This window comes from Thunnus albacares, chromosome 1 (genome assembly GCF_914725855.1).
Source record: "Thunnus albacares chromosome 1, fThuAlb1.1, whole genome shotgun sequence".
Taxonomy (NCBI): domain Eukaryota; kingdom Metazoa; phylum Chordata; class Actinopteri; order Scombriformes; family Scombridae; genus Thunnus; species Thunnus albacares.
In genome coordinates, this window is record NC_058106.1 from 3,203,992 (window position 1) to 3,229,253 (window position 25,262).

Here is a 25,262-nt window from a genome sequence, read left to right on the forward strand (position 1 = left end):
CACCATCACAGAATCAAGTTCTATTGCACTGACCACCACAGATTATTAGAACATCCTCAGCATAGTACTAAAGACATTGAAAGACCAGAGTCTCCACAGGAAGTAGAGATGGCTCTGGCCCTTCTTGTACACAGTATCAATGTTCTTGGCCCAGCCTAGCTTGTTGTCTAGGTAGACTCCTAGGTACTTGTAGTCCTGACTATACTGTTCCCAAGGTCAAGAGTGAACTTATGTCAAGAAACATATTCCTCAAAGGTGTCGCTTTAGTAATGGTACTGAAACTCACTAAAACACAATGAGTCAATTAATCAATGTTTGTCTTATGTGTCTTGAAAAGTGTAGTTTTAGAAATTATATTTAGATGAAGTGTTCCTTCTTAGCAACAATATCCAGTTTGCCATGCAAAACGCAGCATTTTTTAAGACTCTTATTCTATTTATTTTGTTTATTCTGTTGGTATTATCGATAAAGTACACCAACAATTATTTTGGACATAATCACTATTATTTCCTTTATGAGGATTATAATTCAGAGCAGCAAATGTTGATACAAGAACAATGACAAGAAAATGTATAAATACTATGTACATTTGATGGGCAAAATAACAGAAACACCTTTCTTGAGAGATACTGATTAAACCCTGTGGTTATTTCTAAGGCTGAGATTTTGGTTTTGTTTGATAAGATTACAATTCTATGATGTGCCTGCAATTTTGCTACAACCTTTATCAGCTTCATGCCAATCAAGGCAATGGAAGCAGAGTAGGGATTTCTACACTACTTCAACAACTTCCAAAGTGTATGGAGAAGGGAAATACCTTTTATGAGGGTCAAGATGACCCTCATGAAAGCCACAATTCTTAACTCCTTAACACATTGGTCTCATGTCCAGACTTTGCTGACTTGCTAATCATTTGAGGTTAAGGTGTGCTTCTATGTTTTATATTTCCGATGTGTAATGCTTGTATACAGTTCCACTCAAACAGCACAGACACACCCCTGGTGCTCGCTGAAAATCTCCAACATATTAAAACCCAGAGAAATATTTACATGGTTACCGGCTGTGATCTGAAAATACAAGTCTTTTTCAGAGGATCCAGCCATATTCATTTCCACTCTCCAAGGCATGCCAAAGCAACTTAATTTGAAACATTTGATACAATACCTGAGCTCGAGAGCCAGTTACTGGGGTATGCATATATATATATTTGCTGCCAGTATCTACTTCATTAACCTGGTAAAACTTGGAAAAATGCTAAGCAGCCCTGGGAACATTTAAACAAACTTCCACCTCACATTTCAAATAGGCAGGTAAAGTTGAAAAGAGGGAGAAAACACATTACTTTTTACATCAAGAGTGTCATTCAGCGCAGAATGTTGAGAAGTGAACATTAAGTATTTATGTATTTATTGGTTTGTTTGTTTATTTTACAATATCCCAGCAAACTACGGCAAGCAATGAATACTGATATGTTTGTCAGCATTTTCCATCTAATCTCTCGTGATAGACTGAATGATCAATGCTGAGACAGTTTTGTAAAACTAAGATGGTAACTGATTGAAACTCATTTCCAAACAAACATTTTTTGTTTGGCTCTTCCCATTATGCACATTGTTGGATTTAGATTGGACCAACCAAACATAAAATTCTGAAAAGACCATTACTGGCCAAAACACAATTATGAATTTAATCTCTGGATGTTACATTTTATGAAAACAGGTAAGAAAAGAAGTCATTAATAGTGTAGCTCCATCTGCTAGTGGATGGGTTGCTGTAGCCAGATGGCATTTTAATCGTCCAGCCTTGATAAATAAATGCTGGAGGCAATGAGAGAAGAGCAGGCCAAAGCTGAGATGGCTCTTGAGGGCCTGTGGCCAAGAGGATTGGGAATCACAGATGAATTCACCATATGATACTATCACGATATTCTTTCCACAATAACAATATATCAACAAAGGCAATTCTGCAATACACGATATATCATAAAGAAATAATCTATGATATATCACAATATCTGTAACTGAAGAAGAAAAAAAGTATTTCAAAGAGCAGAAAATAGTTAGATAATGTACAATGTTTATTAACAGTAAGTTAGTTTCACAGAAAAGAAATGCCGCCGAGTATAAATATCACTGCTAACTGTAGCCTCAGTTTGTGCCTCTCACAGAGCTGCTGGCAGTTAGCAAGTCTGATAAGAGATAACAGAATGGCAATGTCATGCTAATAACCCAAAGATTTATTCCTTTTCTGTGGCAGTAAACACAACACACAACCCAGCGACAACTAACTGCTATATTCAGAGCTTAGCAAGATATTCAGGGCTGATGAGTGACGATGGCTGGCTAAACATTAACATGATAAACAGCAAACAGCAACAGAAACGCCCCCACAGACACATCGGAGAGCCTCTTGTAGTAGAGCCACTAGTTCTGCTACAACACGGGTACCACACAGAAACTTTTACAAAGGGCCATGAATATGCTTCTTGTGTATGTCAAAGCTCCAATTGACTCTCTGTGTTTCCAGAAAGGACACAGAGAGTCTGACAGCAGCTGCTCATGGCTGCTTACTTTGCTTGCATTTCTTCTTCATTGTCACCTACAATTTCAACTGCCATATGTCTGACCGTCACCAGTGTCTTTAGCGCCTCCATAAGGTGGCAGAGGGTAGTGGTGAGCTAAAGCAGCTGAATCAATTAAGAGTGGTCCTGTGTTTAAAAAAATGCATCCATACTTGGCACCAGTGTATCGATAACATATTGGAAATATCACGATATGCCAAAATATGTTTTTTTGTCCAGACCCTAGTGGCCAACTTAGAGAGGTTTGACATGGAGCCAAGACAGGTGAAAGCCCCAAAGCCCAGCACACAGATATCCAGCTTTGTCATGTTCCTCCCAAAGAGCGTGATTAGAGGTAAGGTTGGGCAAGGATGCAGTATGTCTGGAACCAGCAGATAGAGATTAGGCCTGAGCTGAGTGTGTATTCTCTAAAATGACCAAGAAAGCTTATGGGATGAGCTATTTGCGGAGGGCTGGAAGGTCTTAGACTGAGTAACATTTGGAGTGGGGAAAGGGGTATAAGGGTATTTCAGATTTAAAGTGCACTGTGTTAAGTATTGAGGATTAGCTTGGAGAACATGAAGCTTTAAATTGAAACCTTAGTGATATGTGAGTTGGACACAGATAGGGATTACATCATTGTGAGGCTGGAGATCAGATACCTACATTCTTCTGCTGTAAGGTGAGGTAGGGCCTGTCCTCGTACCAGACGGCATGTGGAGCCGTCGCCGCCACAGACGCCGCAGTTATCCTCCCTGGCACCGCTGGCCAGCTGGCGATCACAGCCCACCTCCTGCACACACACATCACAATTACACACCCTTAAAGTCAGATATGGAGCTAACCAATGGATGAAGAGACAGAAAGATGAGAGAACTCATACACAAAGTTAGGCTGGATTATGTGATGTTCCTCAAAGCAAAAAGAGGTCATTTCTGTCATGCCTGTGTCCCATGTCAGGATTAGTCAATAGAAAAAATAATTATTTCAATGGTCAACAAGTTCAAATTTCAAGTAATTGATCAAATAAAAATGCCAAACATGAATAGATTCCAGCTTCTCTAATGTGAGGGTTTGAAGCTTTTCTCTGTCATTATGAACTAAAATCCTTTTAGGTTTTTAGCCATGCTGTGTATCATGGCTCTCGGCATGGCAATATTGTTCAGCCAGGTGGTTTGTTCAGCAACTTTTGTACTGTCTGAAATATTTTAACAACTATTAGACGGTTTGCCGTGAAATTTGCTACAGACATTTTATGTTTCCCTCAGGAACAGTGTTTCCCTTCCACTATAATAACTTTCAAAGTATAGACCTCATTTTTTATCCATCTTCAAATGGATATTTCTTTACACAGAGCTGCTAGCATGGCTGTAGACAGAAAGAGCCATTTGAAGAAAAAAACCTTAAATACTGACAAGTTATAGACCAAAAAATTAACCCAATACCTGAAAAAATAATTCATACATTAATCAGTAATACAAATAATACGCTTGTAAATTCTATGTATATTTTTCTGCACGCACTATGTGGAGGACTGGTAACCTATTCAAACAGTTGCCCTCCATGTAATCCTCCTCTCACAGCATGCTTTATGTTAAATTTCAGCTTGAATAACATGAATAAAAAAAACCCACAAACAATAAAATAAAAGAAGCATATGTAATGAGTTTTATCATAATATTTTATTTCAAGTCACAGGATCCTTGTACGCAGTCCAAGCAATACAGAACATGACAAATTAAGTGTGATCCCAGCATTACTGTGCAGGCAATGTTTCCAAAATGCAATGAGATGCAATTGTTACAAAATGTTGCAACACATTTAAATTAGACTTCCTAGGTCTCGAAACAACTGCATAGTTTTGTATAATTAATTTTAGAACTGTGTATAAAACCAATTATTGATTAACCAAGTAGCAGAAAGGATTTTGAACTGTGGAACTGTGGATGTTTCTCTTTTACTACCACCTGCACAAACTGTGGACAATAGGGATGTTACATTAACGATAACTTACACAGATCCAAATGATCATAAGTACTATACCTGCACACAGTAATGAAGTGAAGTTTTGGTAAGCTATCCCCTCCAGTGTGACTGTTCCCATCAGAAAACTGACAGTATCTCTCATTTCTTTAAACATATGCAGTAAAGCTTGCCAGCTAGTTCAAAGTGCATCGCTCCAGTTACATGGCATACACACATCTTCTCACTGCAACATATATCCAGTGCACCCTTTCAATAATGTACTGTGCACTGAAGCTGTCAGTGCTCCATTCGCTTTTTTGCTGCAGGCCTGCTTGCCCTACCGCTCGCCTGACAGCTATGCAGCATTTCATAACCCCACCTCCACCCCAGCATCCACCTGCAGGCATGAGTCCATGTTCCCCCAGGGGGAGTTAGTATCGTCACTCCCCACTTGCTGCTGTACTGAGCTCTGTGTTTCCATTTGGGGAATGATGAGGTCAGAGCCAAACATCAACAATGGACATATTCTACATTCAAATACTAATTTAATTTCATGCTGACTGACAAGTTTACATTCTCCTGGCATGCAACTTTCTGTGGTTGTGTGAATGACTGACTGTTCTCTCCGAGGCAAAGGTAGAAGTACGGTGTTATTGATAAAGCACTACAAAACATCCTCCAAAGTCCTCCAAATTGAACAACAAAATACATTGTTGGTCCATGAACTCCAGAACAATTGGGGCCCTATCAGCAGGATGACATCATCTGTCTGTGCCTTCCAAAAATCCCTGTAGAAAAAATAAATACGTATGTTTTATGATATCACAATGCTATGGTTAAGGTTTGGTTGCTTAGATTTAGGGAAAAACTCTTGGTTTCTGTTAAAACAACTACTTTAAGGTTAAGGTTAGAAAGGTTTGTGGTTTGGGTTAAAATGTTAAGGTTAAGAGACCTTATTCATCATGGTTACAATAATAACCACATGAAAAGTCAAAGGTCCAAAACTTGAGGTGAAGGTACAGTATGTAGAAACGTTCTCTCCAAGTTAAAAGCCAGGGCTTCAGTCTGCTCTGAACACTTAAAATGAATTAAGTCTTACAATTAAAATTCTCCACCCTAAAACATATCTTTTTATGCTAATATCAGTTGACTATAATACCGCTCATATATTTTTGCTGTAAAGATTTATGTAAGACTGAATTAAATTCTGTTCTGCAAATAAAAAGGTGTGTCAGCTGAGTTTTTCATTTAATTTACCACTGCTCTCCTGCACACACATACAATCATGTAAATATGCTGAAGCTTGTCATTGTAACTTACGATGACAGGCTGGCAAAACAAAGTGACATAAACATACACACGAGGACACACACACACACTGCAGCTCTCCTCCCATTTACTCCCAGGAATTGTATTTATTTTCTCTTCTCCTTGTATACAGCTGGATTTCATGCTGCTGTGTGGTGTATTATTAATCCATATACAGTACAAGCACTAGAGGAGGAACTGGCCTCATTCCGTCACAGACAGACTTCCTGCTACGGTACCCCAGCAACCAAGTGATCCCTCCTTGCACTGCTGCCTCCATCACTGGGTGATGCCATCTCATCCCTGCTGTGCCCAGCGCTCTCTCTGAGCGCCAGCAGCAGCTGCTGTTTGAGCACATCCATCATCCATCTCCCATTACTGATGTGAAGTACCTGTGTCTGGCTTGATCACTAGGAGGCTTTTCAGTTTGATGATGCACCAGAAGCATCCTAAGTAAACTGAGTCTCTCCAGAAATTGCTTTTAACTCAAGAAGATTCTGACACCTCATTCAAACTAAGTTTAACTCGAGTGTCTGAGTGCTTGCCAAACAACCCAAGTCGAAGTGGAGGGGGGGTAACTAGCTCTAGCCTCGAGGAAATGGGATCCATTTGTGAGGGTTTTTTTTTTTTTATGTGACCTGGTTCTTTGCCAAACAGCAAACAGCTTCCCAATACTGAAGTCTCCCACTACTGAGGCCCTGTCTACACTAATGTTGATAAATTTGAAAATAAGTCTTTTTCAGCGCCTGCTGATAGCTTTCCACACACATACTGAGTTAACATATCCCATAAGGGAAAACAGAGCTTTACATTGCTGTTTGGACTCAGAACTGATCTTTTTAAATGAAATACCGATTTATGGCAGTCAGTCTGTTATTTCCCACTCTCTCATTTTCCTTTGGTTTTTAAACATACTCTATTCCACAACAAAACTGTAGTCACTGACATACTGTGTATCTGTATTTGTGAACATGAACAGAAAAGCGTGAAATTTCTTTTTTGACACTGGATGGTAACACCCTGTCTCTGTTCACAGATGTTCTCTGGAGTAGAATGTGAATATACCCCTTGATCTTTCTTATGACTGTCCACTAACTCCTGGTCAATGACCTTTGACCTGTTCCCACTCGATGGTGTGAGTGGTTTTGGTCTGGTGTTCACAGACAGCTGATGCCTGTTTCAAGTTTTCATTCAGTCTCTTTTTCAGGGTCCTTGCTGATTCAATGCCATGTTGCCCCACAGCTGTCAGATGAAATGATGTCGTGAGGGTGGGGGACGAGGGGGGAGGCTGATGAAATCACTTGGGGCAAGTTCTAATGTATGGCACCTTTCAACAATAAGGCAATTCAAAGTGCTGAGAATTGTATTAATCCCTGAGAGGGAACATTTTTTTGCATGAATAGAGGTATTTATAGTTATATATTGTTAGAAAATTACTGCTTGTAAGGTTTTTGGTTTCAAAATGGAAACATTTAAAGATGACAAATATCAGCATGAATAACTGGCTATTTGCAGCCTTAACAGGAACATATGGTACAGACCTTCAGGAACCCATCCAAATGAAATCCTTTTTAATTTTGTGCCTTTATTAGACGGAGTACAGTAGAGAGCTGACAGAAAATGAGGGGAGAGAGTAGGGAAACTAGAGACTTTGTGATTTAATGGTCAGCACTGTAGACCCCCAGGCCACCAGGACACCCCCTAACCATACTTTTATTGATAAGTGCCTTAAGGTATTAGTACTCCCATGAGCTCCTTTCCACAACATTAAGGTAACTGACTGGTTTGAAGCATCTCAAAAACAATGAAATACCAGTATCAGCCTGAAAAGTTCCATACTGGTGGGAGCCAAGTTGGATCTGGATGACTTGTCAGACACTAACAATGGTGGCTTACTGTAACGTAAACCACACTCCACAAGAAGCACTCCGATGAGGCCCATTGCCCTCAGAAATTAAACCCAGGCACAAACAGCTTTTACTCATTCAGACATGAAAGACAGCCGATGGTGTCTGTGCCTACCGTGGGCTGGCAGCAGAGTAACACCAGCAGCTCTCATAAGAAGAGCAGAGTGATCCTCACCTCTGTTCTGACATGTGAGAACAGTGCAGAGTTCTGATGAAAAAGAGCTACACAAATATAATCCATCAACTTCTCAACCATGAAAGTGTCTGCTCTACTCTGCAGTTCTTTTTTCAACATTTTGCATATAAGGAGAGCCATTATGGCTACAGACACTGGCAAAAACATTATTGCAGCCACAGGCTGACACAATATAAAGGAATGAGAAGAGATGGGAACAGACGGGACCTAGAGACAGAATCAGGGTATGGGAAGCAAAATGCTTTATGTATTAAATGAGTTAAATCCATCCTGCACAATGCCAGGGCTTTGGAACTGGCAAAATGAATGGGATACTGTCATTATAAATGTTATTAATTACACCCATGCTTTTCCTTTGAGCTATTTTGGATCATCCCATCATTAAGACAGCTGTGTTCAGACCAGATTCAAATGAAATGCTTGTCATATCACATGTCTTAGTGTCTGACATCTCCTCCTTCCACACATTTCTGCAACAGAAAGGTGACACTGCTTTGAACTTCCCTCTCAAGTTCTGTTATTTTTCCCCCCATTTGTACATCACATTGTGTCTAACCCATGGATGTATAAAGAGAACTGGATACAGGAGGAGTGCCAGGCTTTGAAGCCAATTTGGCAGCGGCCAAACCGTGTAATTACTCCATCACGTGATGCTATTGGGCCCAAAAAGACTTTTTTCCATAGACTTGCATTGTGAAAGAGCTTTCTGTAAATCAGCAGATACATTTTTTTGAGCGTCATAACCCCCACAAAATGACTCGTTTCACTATCAGAATTTGATCCATTCGGTCCGATCACATTTCGAAAGTCTAGAAGAGCCGCACGATTAAATTGTTTTTTCCCCTTTCAAGTTAGGCGGAGGGCTAAACCGGAAGTTAGCCATCTCGGCCAGCAGAAGTCTCTGGTGAGCGTGCTCCATGGGCACATTGGGCCGATAGAGCATGTACAGTATGTTTTCAGGAAGTGGCTTTTTTGGCTTCATGCACCACTGAGCAACTTTCATAGGAATGAATGGGGTCCCGCCTCTGACGCTGTATCCAGTTCTCTTTATACATCCATGGTCTTACTGCTCTTCAGACATGCTCCTGACTCATGACTCCATGCTCATGACTGAATCATATGCTAACCCTGAGAGCTTGACACACTGCAACTTTGAAAACGTGCAAAAAGACAGAACAAAAGCAAACGATTCTTCACCAGTTTGACAACAATTGTTCTCTTTCGTTGCAGCAGTTTTTTTAAATGCTGCAAAGAATGTAAAACACAGTCTGAGCTGTCGTCATTTAGTGTTTTACATTTTATCATTTTTCATCATCTTGACTTCACTGTTTGTGCAGGCTGCACAAATTCCAGCCTGTCAGGCCCTGAAGTCCACTTTCCTAGCAGGAAAAGCAGCAGCTAGTTTTCATGCAGGTGAAGAGACGGACTTCACTGCTGTCTCTGTGATGGAAGAACATTGGCTGTGTGCAGGATCATTTTCTCAGGAGGGTTATGTTATTTGCGATATGATGATGTTCACGATGGGATGTTGAAGCTAGGGCTGTGTGAGGCTGATAGCTGGTGTGGTTCAAGCACGCGATATCCAATTCCAATTTCCTCCGCCTGAGATTTTTGCTTATTTCCAAAGTTTGTTTTGACCTTTCTCCCTCTACTTCCGATTTAAGAGAGACGATTGAATTTCTGTCCAATCGACATTATCAAGCTGGGTAGCGCGTGCTGTCGAATTGGACATTGCGCGCTGTTGACTGGGTCGCGTGCTATGTCCACTAGGTGGCAGCGCAGGATGACTGGATAGGTGTTGTCTAGTAACTGGATAGGTGGTGTACAGTTTGGGCAGGGTTTTGAATTAAAGGGCTCTTCATACAGCTCCGTGCCGACCAAAAGATTCAAAGATTCAGCTCCACGAAGACATGAACTGTTCTGGTAAGTCTTTGTTTCTAATATTTCAACTTCCAAATCAGTCAATGGTCAAGTCATGGTGGCTTGAATTGAGAAGTAACTGAAGTAGTTGATGTCTGTTCAGGGTTTACGTTAGCCAGCATTTGCCAGCTTTTTGCCGGTATCGTGTGAGGTTATCCGGCAGATGAAAGTATCAATGGCCAAAATTTCTGGTGGGAAATATGCCAATTACCAAATAAATCAATAAATAAATTCATTAATAGTATATTAAATAGCCTAATATAAGATACATATACCTGTAAGATAAGTATACCTATAAGATACGTTGCCAAGACAACTTAAATATAAACGTATGTTATGCAAAGGTTTGGTTTTGCCTTCGCTGTTAAGACATTGAGAGATTCACTGAGTATTTGGTCAGATGTGACTAAGCGTGGCACGAGATTCAAAAGCTGCACGCTCCAGCAACAGCCCTACACTTTGACTCGACAGCAGTTAACACAACTCCGAAGAGTTTTACCATTTTCTGTCAGGTAATATTACATCCCTCACTGGCACAGTGAAACAAACAGATCAACCCGGTGAGCCATGGTTAAATAACATGTAATTGATCAGTAGGAGGTTTAACTTTTCTCCGGCCCCAGTGAGAGTCAGGCTCAGGGAGACCGCAGCAGGTTGAGATGGTGGCGTAACTGCAGACTGCCTACATGGCTGCATTAAATTAACAACAGCAAGGCTATTTGTTTCATTTTATTTTTGTAGCCTATATGCTTAGTTTGCAAAGTTTGTGAAGAGCTCATTCTGCTGACTAAGATATATTTGTTGGATCATGGCATTTGTGTTTTTGTGTTTTATTGCTGTTTAAATGTAGGCTATTATATGGCTACTTAAACATATGTCCAGTAGTTGTTCTATATGGCTGTAATTCTGGAATATTAACAAACAAAAAAAGCCTAGCTTAAACTCTGTGTGTGTTTATTGTTGTTAGCAGCTTAACTAACCTGTAAAACCAGGGATGATGCTAACGTTATTTAGCTAACCCTCTTAGCACCCTATTTTGTAAACGCGGTTACCGTTTGACATACATGACGTTACTTATTAACTTCTGTTATCTAACACAGGATCCTGTCTAGTTAACAGCTTGGTGACTTCCTGTTTGCTCAGCTAAAACATTTGTTATTTTAATTCTCAGGTGATGTTATGTTGCTGTGATATAAGGTTTTGGGCTGCAGTAATGAGTGGTGGTGTCTGCATCTGTTTTATATCACACAGTTAATAATGATCGACCTTCACCATATTATTCAGCATAATAGTGTATATATGACGTTGCACTGTAACTTTGAAACCATCCTCAGGAGCAGGATGCTTTGGAAGCATGAAGAGGAGGGAGTGGAGGTCCTGAAGCTGTGGAGGCCAGCCATCATCAACCAGTCAGTCTTTTAATCTCATTTATTATTTGGGTCAGTGCATGTAATAAATATTATATCACTGAATGTGATCTAAAAATTTTTATCTCTCCCAGCATAAGCATCAGCCCTGATGGAGTCTCTGAGGGAGGAGTACTCCACTTCACCAAAGACTCTACCAGACAGCCACGCTGCGCTGTCCTCCACTGCACCGGAGTCTCCTCTCCAGATCCCACCGGCAGATCAGCAAACATGAGGCAGACGGCCTGTAACCTGCACAGCCTTCACAGTTTAACAGGACTTTAGTGTGAAACCCAGAACGGATGTTGTGGTTCTCAGTTTTATTACAAGTTAATTATACAGTTCTTACTCATACTTACCAAGACTTTACATTTTCAGTTTCAGATTGACTGAATTGTTTTGTTGTTTATTTATTTATATTTGAAACCTGATAAGAGATTTATATGAAATCTGGAGAAAAATTTCAATCATGAATGATTGAGTGATGGGGTATTTTTGAACATTTTAACTATGTACACATGGTTATTAAATTAAAAAACCTGTCTCGTAGTTGCTTTATTTTACTCAGTATGCACTAATAGTCTTTATTTATATGGGTTTGTTATTAGTATTAGTTGCTGATGCCTGCAGGCCTAGCCGGTAATACAGCATCTCTTTGATAATTATGAAGCTGCTCTTAACTGCATAAAACATGTTTTAATACATCAAAACACCCAGTTGTTATTGTGATAACTTTTATTAATTGTCACCTTAATGAGGTCATTGAAACCCATTGTAATGTCCTCCGTCATCCTGTTAAAAACTTATTTCAGATATGTGGGCTCTCTCTCTCTCTCTCTCTCTCATCTGTCTCTCTGTCTCTGCTGTGCAGTAGTGCCGTAAACGTAGTGAGGAGTTAAATCACACACTATGACATATAACTGACCTTACAAGCTGATCTTTGCACTTTAGTTTCTGTTGTTGGTGAGTATCTTGCCTGTAGACAATCACTACTAATGCTGATACTGCCTGATATGACAGCTTTTGTTATGTCACCTCTGGTGTGTGTATTTTTTTTTTTTATTTTTTAGATGTGGAACTAAAATGATCTCACAAAAACAACTTAAGAAGTCACTCTAGTGTGTATATAAGATTTTTGTTTGTTTGTTTGTTTCTTTGAAATGAAAATCTGCATCATTTTCCTACACATTGATTCAGTGGCGTCTCCAACCTTCAAGTTGCTGTTTAAGCATACTTTAGTTCATGTACAGTACTTAGACACAGAGGAGGTTTGTATTTATTGTGTAAAGCTTCTACTGTATACAGGAATCCCAATCACAATCCCTTTACTGTGCTGTGTGCAGTGTCAATTGGCTAGTGACACATTTCCAGCAGAAACAATGGAAGACACTGAAACAAAATGTTTGGAGAGCAGTGATTGTGGCCTTCAGTTAAAAAACACTGAAATTAGACAAAGAACTTTCCAGAGATGCTTAAGTTGATAATTTTTGGATGAACTGTGGCAGATTTTTAACCATTAACTCCATTTGAAACTCACTTTTTTCCCTTCAAGGGGCACTTTTTTCGTTATTCAAGCTAAATATTAGAAATAAATCCAATTTAGGCACCTCATGGCATTTACTGGAAGCATAGTAAGTTAATAAAAAAAGTATTCTGCTCATCATTCAAAATAGGACTCAAAAGTCAAAGTCTCAGTTGGTATTGTACTTTTCAGTGTGCAGCTGAGAAAATCCAAAGTAGAAATGTTAGTGACCGAGCTCAGATTTAATTCTGGGGATTAGAAGCATGTAATACTGTGCATCATCGTGTGTGCGAGCATGCTACAAAATGTCAGATTACGGCATCTCAGAAACGTTAGGAAAACTTAAACAGCTTTTTATTCCTTATTCAAGTGACATGCTATACTAAGGAGAAGGAATTTCCAATTTATCAAATAAAACAACATTAAAGAGGAATTTCATGGCTGTAAATAGGATGATTTCTTAAAAGTAGGTCACCTATGTAGTAGGAATGTGCAATTATTTTGAAAATTGGTGCCTATGACAAAAACTGAGAGAAAAGGCTGTGGAGTACCCTATGAGATCCTACAAATCCTACAAGAACCAGAATGCATTGTGTAAGGTCCTGTCCAAGGCCACTGACGGTGTGTTTATGGAACGCAGGTGGTGAATATGTTTCCTAGAAGAGCAGCCAGTCAGTAGAAACAAAGTAGTGATCAGCATTATATCTCTTTAACGAGGCTTCTTTTTATTTACAAAATGTTTTTCCTCATTGAGACCAGTTATATCATACCTTTGTTCAAGGATCATAAAAACAAACGGCACACTGGAGTTACTTATGTGGATCATTGCAATCTTAGGAAAAACACTAATATTTTTTAAAATCTACAATTCCCTTCAGCATGCAGCCATGCAGCTTGATATAAATCAGCACCACAGTTGTAGTTCTTCCAGTTAAGGGTTGTAAATAGGGTCTTAAAAAGATATATCTACTGAATATATCAAATATCCAGTATAACCGGCAGCATAGGTCATAAGTCTTGCCCCCTCCATGTTAGTGGATGGGACATGAGCCAAACTAAAAAATGACGATAAATGTTGATGTAAAAAGGGGGTGTGACGTCATGATTGACTTTACTGGGCAGACTCTGGCTCCACATGACATCATACAAGTAAGATGGCAGCCCCTGGAAAGGAGATATTTTGTCATCACTTTTGTATAGAGGTAAGAAGTGGTGACGCATCGTCCATATTTATATACAGTCAATGGTTTCGATGCTTGATGTCCTTTCTGTGGGTCACCTGAACCTAAACACTTTTAGCTTTTGTACTGGTCTCCTTTTTATTTCTGTGCCCCACCCCACCTCATCTATAATCCATGGCCCCACTCACCTCCCCATCTGGCTGTGTCAGCTGCTTTGCTGATTTAGAAGTTAGAAGTCAATAACCATAAGTTAGTTATAAATGCAGATAAAACTTCATCAGGGTCAAAATATTGATTATGAACCTCATCATTTCTACTAAGAATGATACAAATATTGAAATAGTCACAGAGTACAAGAATCTTGGAATTTGGATTGATGACAAGGTATAGCTAACCCTAACAATCTAAAGCTTACCTCATCTTTATTGTTAGGAAATTTTAAATTTTTTATTTCATCCTATTTCACTTCCAGCTTTTCTTGCTTTACTTGATTCATTTGTTTGAAATGTAACTGTTTTATTTGCTCTTAAGGTTTCATTATTTTTACTTTTTATTGCTTTAACTTTTTATCGCCATTTTTATTGTCAATCCATCCAAAAGACACCTGTGTTTTGTTTAGAGTTAGGACTATGCGCAGACCTGGCAACCTCTTTATTTTTTATGCTACCTGTCTTGAAACAGGTTTAAAAGCAACAGCTCCTAAAACCACAATGTATCACTTTATAATTCTACATGGATTACATACAGAAGCATGCAAAGCATGTAAAAAAGACAGCTTTGGGGTTGTTGGAAGGCACGTTTTTGTAGCCTTACTTACTTTTTCTCTGCTTCCTGTCTTTGTGCTAAGTTAGGCCACCTATATGTTGGGCGAAGAGTGACTTGGGTAAGATAAGAAAACATATTTCACAAAATGTATGAGTATACCTTTAAAAATTAGATATGTTTCTTGAGTGTCCTCAAACTCTGATATGACAGATACTGTATGAAGAAAAAGGAGAACAATCTTCTGACCAGATGCTTGCAGAATAGCTTGCTAGTGCTTGTGCTATCAGTAATGTGAAGGACGAGCCCCCAGGATAATGCTAGGCTGTGAAGCAATTTTGTCATAGTGGTGGCACTGGGTAATTACAACTTCTGGGTTCATAACATGATGCACACTGGCCAATAAATCATTTTTCCCATGAATATATTAAGAGAACTGCATATTGCTGCTCAGCCTTGCTGCCAATTTTCCCCAGTGGCCACTCATGGTATTGCAGCGGAAAAATCCCCTCTAGCCCAAAAAGCATTTTCCCCATAGACCACCATTATAAAAAAGAGACGCCTATAAAACTGTTGACAGGATACCTTTAACTGCAAATAAGGTCAATTATGACTCTTTATATTATGAAGTTTTTATGCATGAAGGTTTTATATTTGTAAAACTTTCCTTGAGCCAAGAAAAGCAATTTTAAAATCTGTTACATCATCCCAGTGTGAAGTCAATGGTTCAGTGGGAGAAACACTACTGTGCATATTCAGTGGGCTGCGCAATGTGGAAGCCATAAACTTTTTTTCTTATACAGCAGGCAAGAAACTGTCATTTGACTGAATAGTCCAATACTGAGTTCTTATAATACATCCATGATTTTTCCACATATACAATCATGGGCAAGGCGTGATTGTAAAACAATGAATACACTTGTTGAATAGAATAAAATTGTTTGATACAATTTTTGTTACTTTTCAAAACTGCCAAGCACAGCCACTTCATGCAGCGATTAGCCAAGTGTGCAGAGGGAAAGGTGATAAAGAATGCACGATTTGAACTTCACTCTCAAGATCTTTTTGCCTTAAGACATGATTGAATGGTTTTGTTAGATTTTAGTTAAGTATGAATGCCTCCTGACACTCTACATGCTACAAAAAAGGTTTGTCCAGCCTGAGAAAGAAAACACTCGATGGGAAACAGCAACGGATATTGTACAGACATGAAATCACACACACTCAAGTGTATTACATAGAGAGCACAGTTGCATTAAGGGTCATTTTGTTAATGGCGTATGACCAGGGTCTGGCACTGTGACTACAGAACTACAGAATAGGATGTAAACACTGAAATGTAATGTTGATACTACGACACTATATGTAAACACTGGATATTTTTACTCATGTCCACTAGAGTAGAGTCCATCACTGCTACATTATCCCTCAGCTACTTGACATTGTTTATATATATTTTAAACTTAATTTAAAGTGTTGAGTAGAAGCAAGCAGAGAAAAGCTAAGCAGTTGGAAAGCTACTTTTCCTGCGAGTAGAAATGCCTGTTCTGCTGTAGCCTGATATTTAAGGATGACAGCTAGAGATGAGGAAAGGTGTAAGCCTCTCATTAGAGGATAAAATGTATTTTCGAGTGTCAGATTGTAAATTCATCTGCCTTTACCACTATAGGAGCTGTATGGTGAGCTGCTGCTGTGTGATGTAGACAGCTGGATTTGCATAAGCAGGGCATGTTGTTAATGGATCTGATGAGGATGTTACCTCACCATCTTGGCTGTTATTGAGGAAACAGAGAAGAATGAATGCCTTTCTCTCACTAATTCCTTCTGTTGTTTACTCCTCTTCTTCTGTCAGTTTTTTTTCTTTAATTTTTACTCCTTTGCCAAAACTCCTTCCTCTTTCTCTTTCACTATTATCCTTCACATGCATTTAATTCACCACAGACAAGTTTCCATCAATATTTTTGGGTGCGTTTAGTCAAAAAGATGATTATTATACACCGTTTCAAATACAGTTTCTTCAGAGAGGTCTTTTGGCAACTGTTTGGTAAAGCATTTTGGGAGTTGTGATATTGTGATATAGTGACTAGAGAATAGGTATTGTGCAGATATACAGTATTGCTATTGTCTGTTGTTACAGTGAGAATTCTCCAGAGGGCAGGAATAGTCTGTTTTCAGTGTTATACATAAGGAAATAACTGAGAAGATGTCAAAAACATTGCCATATTAATACTACTGTATTTCCACTGACACTGCCATAGTCAGTAGTTAGTATTAATCGGATATGTAGTGATAATGTGCTCTGAAATAGGCTGTGAGCATGAACACAGATGTGTAGATAGTAAAGTTTAAATATTCAGACATTCAGCAAGGTTCATCATCAGTATATTGTCATTAGTTGTGTAGTGCAGGATGAATGATGATCCACAGCTGTTATTTTTACCTAATGATCCCATATTGAATCTCGGCACACTGTGTGACATAACAGTAGAGGAGAAACTGAGAAGCTAAAATCAGGGACCATCTCAGAAGTGCATGCAAATAGACTAAAGGAGCTTTTCATATATTTGTCAATAACTTTATAATCTTCCAGCTAGTTCTATTTTCATCTGGACCTCCTCCCACTGCGTGCACAACCTCCATGCAATTAGGCCAAATGAGTTTTTATGGCCCATTTTTTGTCAGTAGCTTTCTCATTTGTTATCACAAATACAGACCAACTTCATTTTTCATCTGACTTTCCTCCTATTAAATACACATACTCCTGTTTTCAAAATAATGCAATTCTGACTTACTTTTTCACTGTTCTGTTTCCACTATTGATTTCCACCTGCACTTTTAACAGTTACACAGCTTTTGATGATTATATATGGCAGTATTAAACAATATAATTCAGAAAATGAAGCAGATTAGCCAAATCTTCTGGTATAAGCCACACCCACTTCAAAAACAAAAAGTGCAAAAATACAACAAAATCTACAAATTCAATGCCGATTCCTTTGATGATGGTGGGTGGGATGATTTCCTTCTAAAATCAATGACCATATCCTTGGTCTTTGTGGCATTTAATTGTAGAAATGCTGAGATTCATCTTTATGGAGCAGGCTGATGATAACTGTATCATCAGCGAATTTCAGAATGTGCCTGTCTCCATGCTGGCTTCTACAGTCATTGGTGTAAAGAATGTACAGCAAAGGGGACAGGACAAAGCCCTGAGGAGAGTGAGTGGAAGAGGAGCACCGTTCTGACAGGAAGCCATTCACTCTCACCCTCTGAGATGTTAAAAAATCTACAATCCAGCCCCAGAATTTACATCAAGATTAAATAAATAAGCAATTTCCTAGCTAAAACATGTTGCTAGATAGTATTAAATGCAGATGAGAAATCCAAAAATAAAAGTCTGGCTTGTGTGCCAGGACCTTCTAAGTTGAGTAATGTGATTGAGGCATCCTCTACTCCCATCCCAGCTCTATATGCAAACTGCAAGGGGTCCAGAGTCTCCCCCACCACTTCCAACATTTCCCTTTTGACCAGCCTTTCAAATGACTTCATGACCAGTAATGTCAATGCCACTGTGGTCTGAAGTCATTTAGCTCCTTAGGCGTTCTGCTTTTAGCCACCAGGACAACAATGGACTCCTTCCATAACTTTAGAACCCTTCGCTGCTCCACAGACATCCTAAATATATAACAGAACACCTCACAGAGCAGTTCTGAACAATACTTAAGCAGTCTTCTTGTGATACAATGAGGCCCTGGGCTCTTATTTGTCTTATTTTTCTGAAATACTGCCTTGACATCATGAGCTTCAAACATCTGGTTTGACTTTGTGGGTGGGGGGGGGGACTCTTTGCATATTTCCCTAAGTTCATCTGCAAAGTCATGGGTATCAAATCTTAAATAAAAAGTATTTAGTGCGTCAGCTAGGTCTTTGTTGCTATGATAGCTTGCAATGCTAACTGGCTTGTTTCAGTTTTTTGCTGACCTATCATTTTCCTCATTCCATCCCACGCTGCCTTCTTTTCTTATATTGTAACTTGGCCCTCTTAACTTCCACTCTGACCTCTCCCCTTGCCTTTCTTTTATCTGTCTTATCACCTTTAACAAAGGCCCTATGTTTTCTATCTAGCACATTTTTCAAGGATTTAGTAACCCATGGCTTATTATTAACATGCTTCCTACCCTGTGTCTAGACAGCAAGTGTAGTATGAGCAGCACGTCAGCAGCAGCAGCAACAGCGAGTACTCCATCTGTGTGTCTACACTGGAGGTGTTCAGGTGCAGTGTTGAGCGTAGGTCATCTGTGAGTTGGAAGTACTCAGAGCCCGATACACAATGACTGTAGTGACGCATGTAAAACGGAGGAAAATAGACTCTTGAAAATGAATTCTTCAGGTCACAGCTACGCCCATGAGATGTGAGCCTTCATGGAACCGGTGCAGACAGTTGCATAGATTACAATGAGAGTATATGTGTTGAATGTGACGTTCACGTGAAAAACGCATCTGACACGCTTGCTGTCTAGACACGGGCTTAGTAATGACAGTATCCCCACAAACTGCAAGATAACTGCATAAAGTGTCAGTGAGTTCATCAGTATCTGAAGCAGAGTCATTAAACACAGACCAGTCAGTACAATCAAAGCATCCCTGTAATTTAGAAACAGCCTCTTCACTCTAAACCTTGACTTCTCTTGTCTTCATCTTAGCGGGTAATCATAAAGGCGCTATTGCTAATATTTCTTTTTTCTTACAAAAGCTGAATTAATACCATTACTGTAATATAGTATATTACATATTTGATGACCATATCAGCCTGTTTTAGGATTTTTTTTTGACATTTTCAGAATGTTTTCAATGAAAATAACTGATGATACTGGTAATTAAGATGAACTAAATCCAATTTTAAACACAATAACAATCACTCTGATCACTGGTGTTGGTGCAACTTCTAATTAAGGTGATGTGATACAGTAGGTGTTGATAGAAATGCATCTGTCAGATGAACATTTAACCATGAAAGTTGCTTTGGGTGCTTTTAAATGTCAACCTCTCACAAATGTCTCTCCTGTGCAGAGGTCAAGGTTGGTGTGGCTGTTAAGTGGAATACGTCAAAATTGCCAATCCCGATTTGTTATTTTCATCTTCATACAGCGTGAAATATAGTCACCCTGACAGCAACATCAAAATGAAAAAAAAAACAACAAGCTGTCTAAAACTCATCAATTCTTGTTTTCCGTTTCAACAAAGCTGATGGAAGCGCATCTGAATTCACTTGACAGTTGGACGAGAACACTCAGTAGCTCATAATAGGTTTTCACTCCACTGCTGCCCTCTGCTACATCACCTATGTGCCAAAGAGTATATATAAATAATTGTTGTGGAAATGGGTCTGTCAAATGTGATACGTGCGCTCCTCCCTCCTGTCATGCACTCACAAACAGCCTCTAATCAAGCAGCCAGCCTGGGAATAGAACATATCTGCAGTAAATCCCCCTTCTGTGCATCCTAAAACAAAGCTCAACTAAATATAGAGTCTCTGACATGATTATGACACTGCAGGGACTAAAGTTTCCATGTTTCAGCTCATCCTTTCATTTCATGAAGGCCCACTACCACATGCAACACCAAATTATTGGCTGCAAAGCAAAGCAGCGATGTGAATACTCTGAGCAGTAATATCCTGTATGTCAAGAATATAATTTACACAAAACTACTGAGTGCAGAATAGAGCTGCCTACTAGAAGTGATGGGGTTGACACTGGATGTTTGGCCAGGTTCCTTTTTTTGAATATACTTATTGGTTTTCAGTTTTTCTCCTATATAAACAAGACACAAAAAGCAAAAGAGAGATCATAAGCTGTATTCACTGTTAGATCAATTTTTATTTTGTAGAATTGTAGAGCAATTTACTTATTTTCTCTCCATATTATTATTTGTGTAATAATTTATCATTCCTGGTAGCTCACATTCTCATATTTTAATTTGTCTTTTAATCTTTGACATTTCCTTTCCAAATTGATTTGATTTAAAGGATTAAGCTTTAAATGCATCCCATCTAATTAAGGATGTTGTTTGTAAGAATAATGCAATATGCTGATCAATAAACTGAATACAATTACTCTTATGTACTCTTGTATCTATTATTAAACAACTCTCTATGTGGGGCTCTGAATACTTTACTAGGATAGATGTGCATGGTCAGTCAGGTTATTAGTCTTGTTTATTCTTTTATCAGATATTTCACATTTAAAGAATTTCCACTGTATTTTATTTGACAAAGTCCCAATATAAAGAGTCGTTGTATAGGGCTGACAGTTACAATGACTTTGATGCATTTTATAACATGTTAATAAACCATGTTTTTATAAAAGGATGTGTTTATACTTGGCTAGAAGACAGCTATCGCATTTTAAAATGAATAATACTACAGGTTCATGTGTATCAGGTCCTGTAGTCTGAGGTTGCCTTCACAAGAGAGAAATGATCCATTGATGCCTGTCAAGTTCTGGTTTGTTTCATGCTCACTCTGACTTATGTCTGTGAAAGCTCAGCGATGTCCCATTGTATAAACAGCAAGTGTGTGAAGGGACTTTTTCTTCCATTAAAAGACAGTGGGCAGCAGTAAATGCACACTTTCTGTAATTCTGCACTGCTGCAGACTTGCAAGAATAATAAAACCTACAATTCAGTATTATTAAATATGAGGATGAGAGAGAAGTGTAGAGACATCAACAGCATACAAATGAAACTAAAGGACCTGGAAAGAACATGCTAGCAGTTATAAAATTACATATCAAACATAAGCCTCTGCTGGGTAACATTTGATGTCACAGAGCTGTGCAAATTCTTGTTTTGATATCGTTTATTGCCATCGCACCATTTTTCACTCACATAGGTAATGAGACAAATGGTGAAGGAGTCTAATAATGTCAAAGGTGAGTGACACTGACTGGACAACAACTGATTCATAATACCATCACTTACCTGACACACTCCACTGATACACATGTCAAAGGCGTCTGCACGGCAACGTGTTCCATCCAGCACCTTGGGGGCCAGTTCAACAGTGAGACTCTTTCCTTTTGCCTGACATCTTAGTGCACAGGGCGCTGAGTGGTCGTAAGGTGCTGGGATCCACTCATGGGAGACACCCTGGTGCTTGATGTCATTGTGGGCTGAACACTGCTGGGTCCGGAAGTCACCTGACTCTGCTGGGCAGTCCTGAGGAGAGATTAGCAAGGACAGAAGTTGGAGAGGGCCACTGCATTAACTCACTTTTCTGATACATTTGCAGCAAGTGTACCACAGTAAATATGAAATAAGGCCCAGCTCAGACAGTAACAGAAGCTCTTAGAGGCCAGGTGATAAGGGAGACTCTGCTTGGACGAGCTCACAGGACTACAAATGATGTCTGGCCAATGACAGCTCCTGTTACTGCTCCAGAGTTTTCCACCAATTTAGGGACCTATTTTCACGGAGGTGAAACAACCAGCGCAAGCAGCGCTACAACTGTAGCGTGTAATGTAATGGTATTTTCCTGACCTTGAAACTCACTTTGCCTGTTGTGGTATTTTGGTGACCAGTGCCGCACACACTGTGCACAGGTGGGGCAAGGGGGACAAACACATGGGAAGTTCAATCAAATGAAGCAGTGAAAAGCAAGCTGTTGTATTATGGATTCAATTTGGTCCTAGATGTGGCACAGAAAATAGATGTCTCAGAACCACATCTGTTTTTGGCACCGCGTCACTCTGCTGAAAGTTTGTTGATTTTATCTACAAGAGCTAAAACTAAAAACTTGCTGCAAATGTGCTGCAATAACGTTTTAATGCTTGAAATATAAATAAGTTATTTAAATTAAACACTCTGTTCTTGTGTTCTGTTCCAATGATGAGCATGGAAAGAAACACGAAGTGTAATGGAGAAAAATGGTGTGTTCTCACCCACTTTGTCACACACTCTCCAACCAAAATCAGATCTATAAAAAAATCTTATCTATAAATGAATGTGGGTGATTCTTATATTGTTATCCACAGCTACTTTATACTGTATGAAAAGCCTCTTCATTAAATCCCTGCAGCATCTGAGGCAACAGGACAGATATGTTGATATGTCTGCAGCCTCTGGTCAGAGAAGTGCCACGCCAGAGCGCAGCACCATTATGCATGCTCATTCACTGTGTTTACCTTCATTAAATCACCTGAAAATGTCACCAGGCTGCTACAGAATAACCACACACCTCTACACACATCAGACTAGTTGGTTATAACTCAATATTCTTCCTTTTTATGTAGGAGGTGTTGGGTTAGCAGGGCTCATCATATCCTCTTTTTCTATCTTTTTTTTTTTTTTTAGCAAAAGTAGAGTTTCATGTTTTATTCTTGAAATACATTGCAGTTCAAATGCTGTTGTGTAACATTAATTACTAAACTATGTGAACATTTACAAGGTGAGATACATTAGAATTAGGGCTGAAATAACGTTGCTCCAATGCTTCACCAAATATATTTTTATTTTTTCTATTTCTACCATTATTATATTAACTAACTGATGAAAACATCTACTCCATCTGTCTTTCGCTGCAGATTTGTGGTGATGTATGTTCATGTCATGATGCTCTGAACCATCCAGACATTTCCAGTAGAAATGTTTGTTGAGCTGTGGTTATCACATTTAACTGTGATTGGCACAACTGTTTCAGAGCTATGAGAGCAGTGATGTGACTGGCTGAGAAAGTATTTAATAATCACCACACTCTCTGATTTATATTCACCTTCATCCAGCCCTTTTGTTTTGTTTTGCTTGTTTTATAAATCTCAGTTATTGAGAAACTGGGCGCACATGAACGAGCCTCATTTCTGCTCCCACAATGAGCCATAAATGGAGGAAGACATGTCCTGAACCAGCCATTTTCATATTAATTCGCCACCTGGTCCACTGGTGTTTGAACCTGTCAGTGAAACAACCAAGGAAGAAGTGCAGTCTCACAGATTGCACCGATGAGGTTCTCCAGCAGCCAGGTTACACACAGCTGTGTGGCTTTTTATAGCATCCGTATCATTAATTCATTACATGGACCTGTAAACCATCGTCAGCAGGGATATCTCAGAAATGTAATCAGTGATTAGTTTGTAGCTCACATCTAAACCAACTTTACAAGCACCAACTTTATCTGCAATAAACCCATATCGGCCAACATATCAGCCTGGCAAATTCATCAGTCAGCCTTGGAAACCAAAATAAAGAATGTCCATATTGGATATGTGGGATCCCTGAACATGAGCCAAGGTGTCAGAAATGCATTTTCTACAATACCACATAGAGGTATTGAAACAGTTAATAAAATATTGGATTCCATGCAGCTTGTGTTTGTTTGTGATTCAAACTGGACATTGGAAAAAATCCAGCCCATCTGAGCATGGCAGAGGAGGTAAGGCTGCAGAAAAGCTGTCAACAGATTAACACCTGGATGCTTCTTGGGACTGAAAGCTGTCTCAGATCAATAAACGATGCTTGTTCCTGCGGGTGACGACTGGCAGACTTTTGGCAGCCAATAACTCTGTCCTCCTCTCCCTGACTGAGAACTAGACACTTGCAGTCTGACACATCAGCTTCACTCACTCACACTCTGCCAGTATACATATCCTTCTGATGCCTTTATGGAGCCTGCTGAACAGAGCCTTCAGTTCAGACAGACTTAGCCTCCATGTGTGGAGGAGGGAGATGGGATAAATATTATCTTGGGAACACTTCCCACTGAATCTGACTGAAGTTCTACAATGAATCCAGACTGAACCGCATCAGTGGGCAAAGGAGAGAAATAAGACTTGTCTTCCTCTGATTAAAAATGGTGTAAGAAGGTTGTTTCAACAGGCTGGATTTGTTTCTGTGGTTTGGGAAAGTGCAGACCTACTATGGAGCTGCCATCATGGGGGCGGTTGTGGTTGTTGGTCTCCAATGGATCAAATGACGACCATTGATATTACAGGATGAACTCTCAAGGACTGGGAGAGAGATTATTCACATATAACATTAGACAGACTTTATTATAGCAAAAGAATGGATGTGTTCTTTATTTCCCTACTCTCACTGCTGGAGTTTTGACCTATTTTTCCTTCTCCATGCACCTTGGAAGTAGGTGAAGTTGTGGAAGAAATTCCTACTCTGCTTCTACACATACAGTGCATCACATATTTGTGGTGTTACTTGAATTAATACCCAGTAGTCATAGAAGGATGTATATTTAAAGCCCACGGTTTCATATTCTTTCCTCTTATGAGTAATGAAATAAACAGGAAATAGTAGATGGAACATACAGTCCTTAGTCGTGTTACAGCACAGAATAGCATCCTGAAATCACCAAACTTCCTCACAGCTCATTGCTGAGTTTCAAATCCTTAACAGCAAGCTAGGAGGAAACCTGAAGTTTTGAGCTGTTGAGTGTCATGAAAAACTTGGGGAGTGCACCATAAATAGTGTTGGGGTTTGACAAAACTGAATCTGAATCTTTTCAAATCCCTCCTTAAATCTGTTTTGGT

The 25,262-nt window shown here is 39.3% G+C and overlaps 1 protein-coding gene and 1 long non-coding RNA gene across 5 annotated transcripts in view; one reads left to right on the plus strand and one right to left on the minus strand.

Moving 5' to 3' along the window:
* adamtsl3 (ADAMTS-like 3) overlaps positions 1–25,262 on the minus strand; it is a 297,355-nt gene that overhangs the window by 111,519 nt on the left and 160,574 nt on the right. For all 4 annotated transcript variants that reach the window (XM_044349913.1, XM_044349979.1, XM_044350063.1 and 1 more), the window contains 2 exons: positions 21,709–21,945; positions 3,227–3,353 (listed from right to left, as the gene is read on the minus strand). In XM_044349913.1, the coding sequence (XP_044205848.1) occupies positions 3,227–3,353; positions 21,709–21,945 (364 nt within the window). The remainder of the gene's footprint in view (positions 1–3,226; positions 3,354–21,708; positions 21,946–25,262) is intronic.
* On the plus strand, positions 9,274–11,768 carry LOC122981531. The gene is made up of 3 exons (XR_006403273.1): positions 9,274–9,859; positions 11,197–11,265; positions 11,358–11,768. It is a non-coding gene; the product is annotated as an uncharacterized LOC122981531 (long non-coding RNA).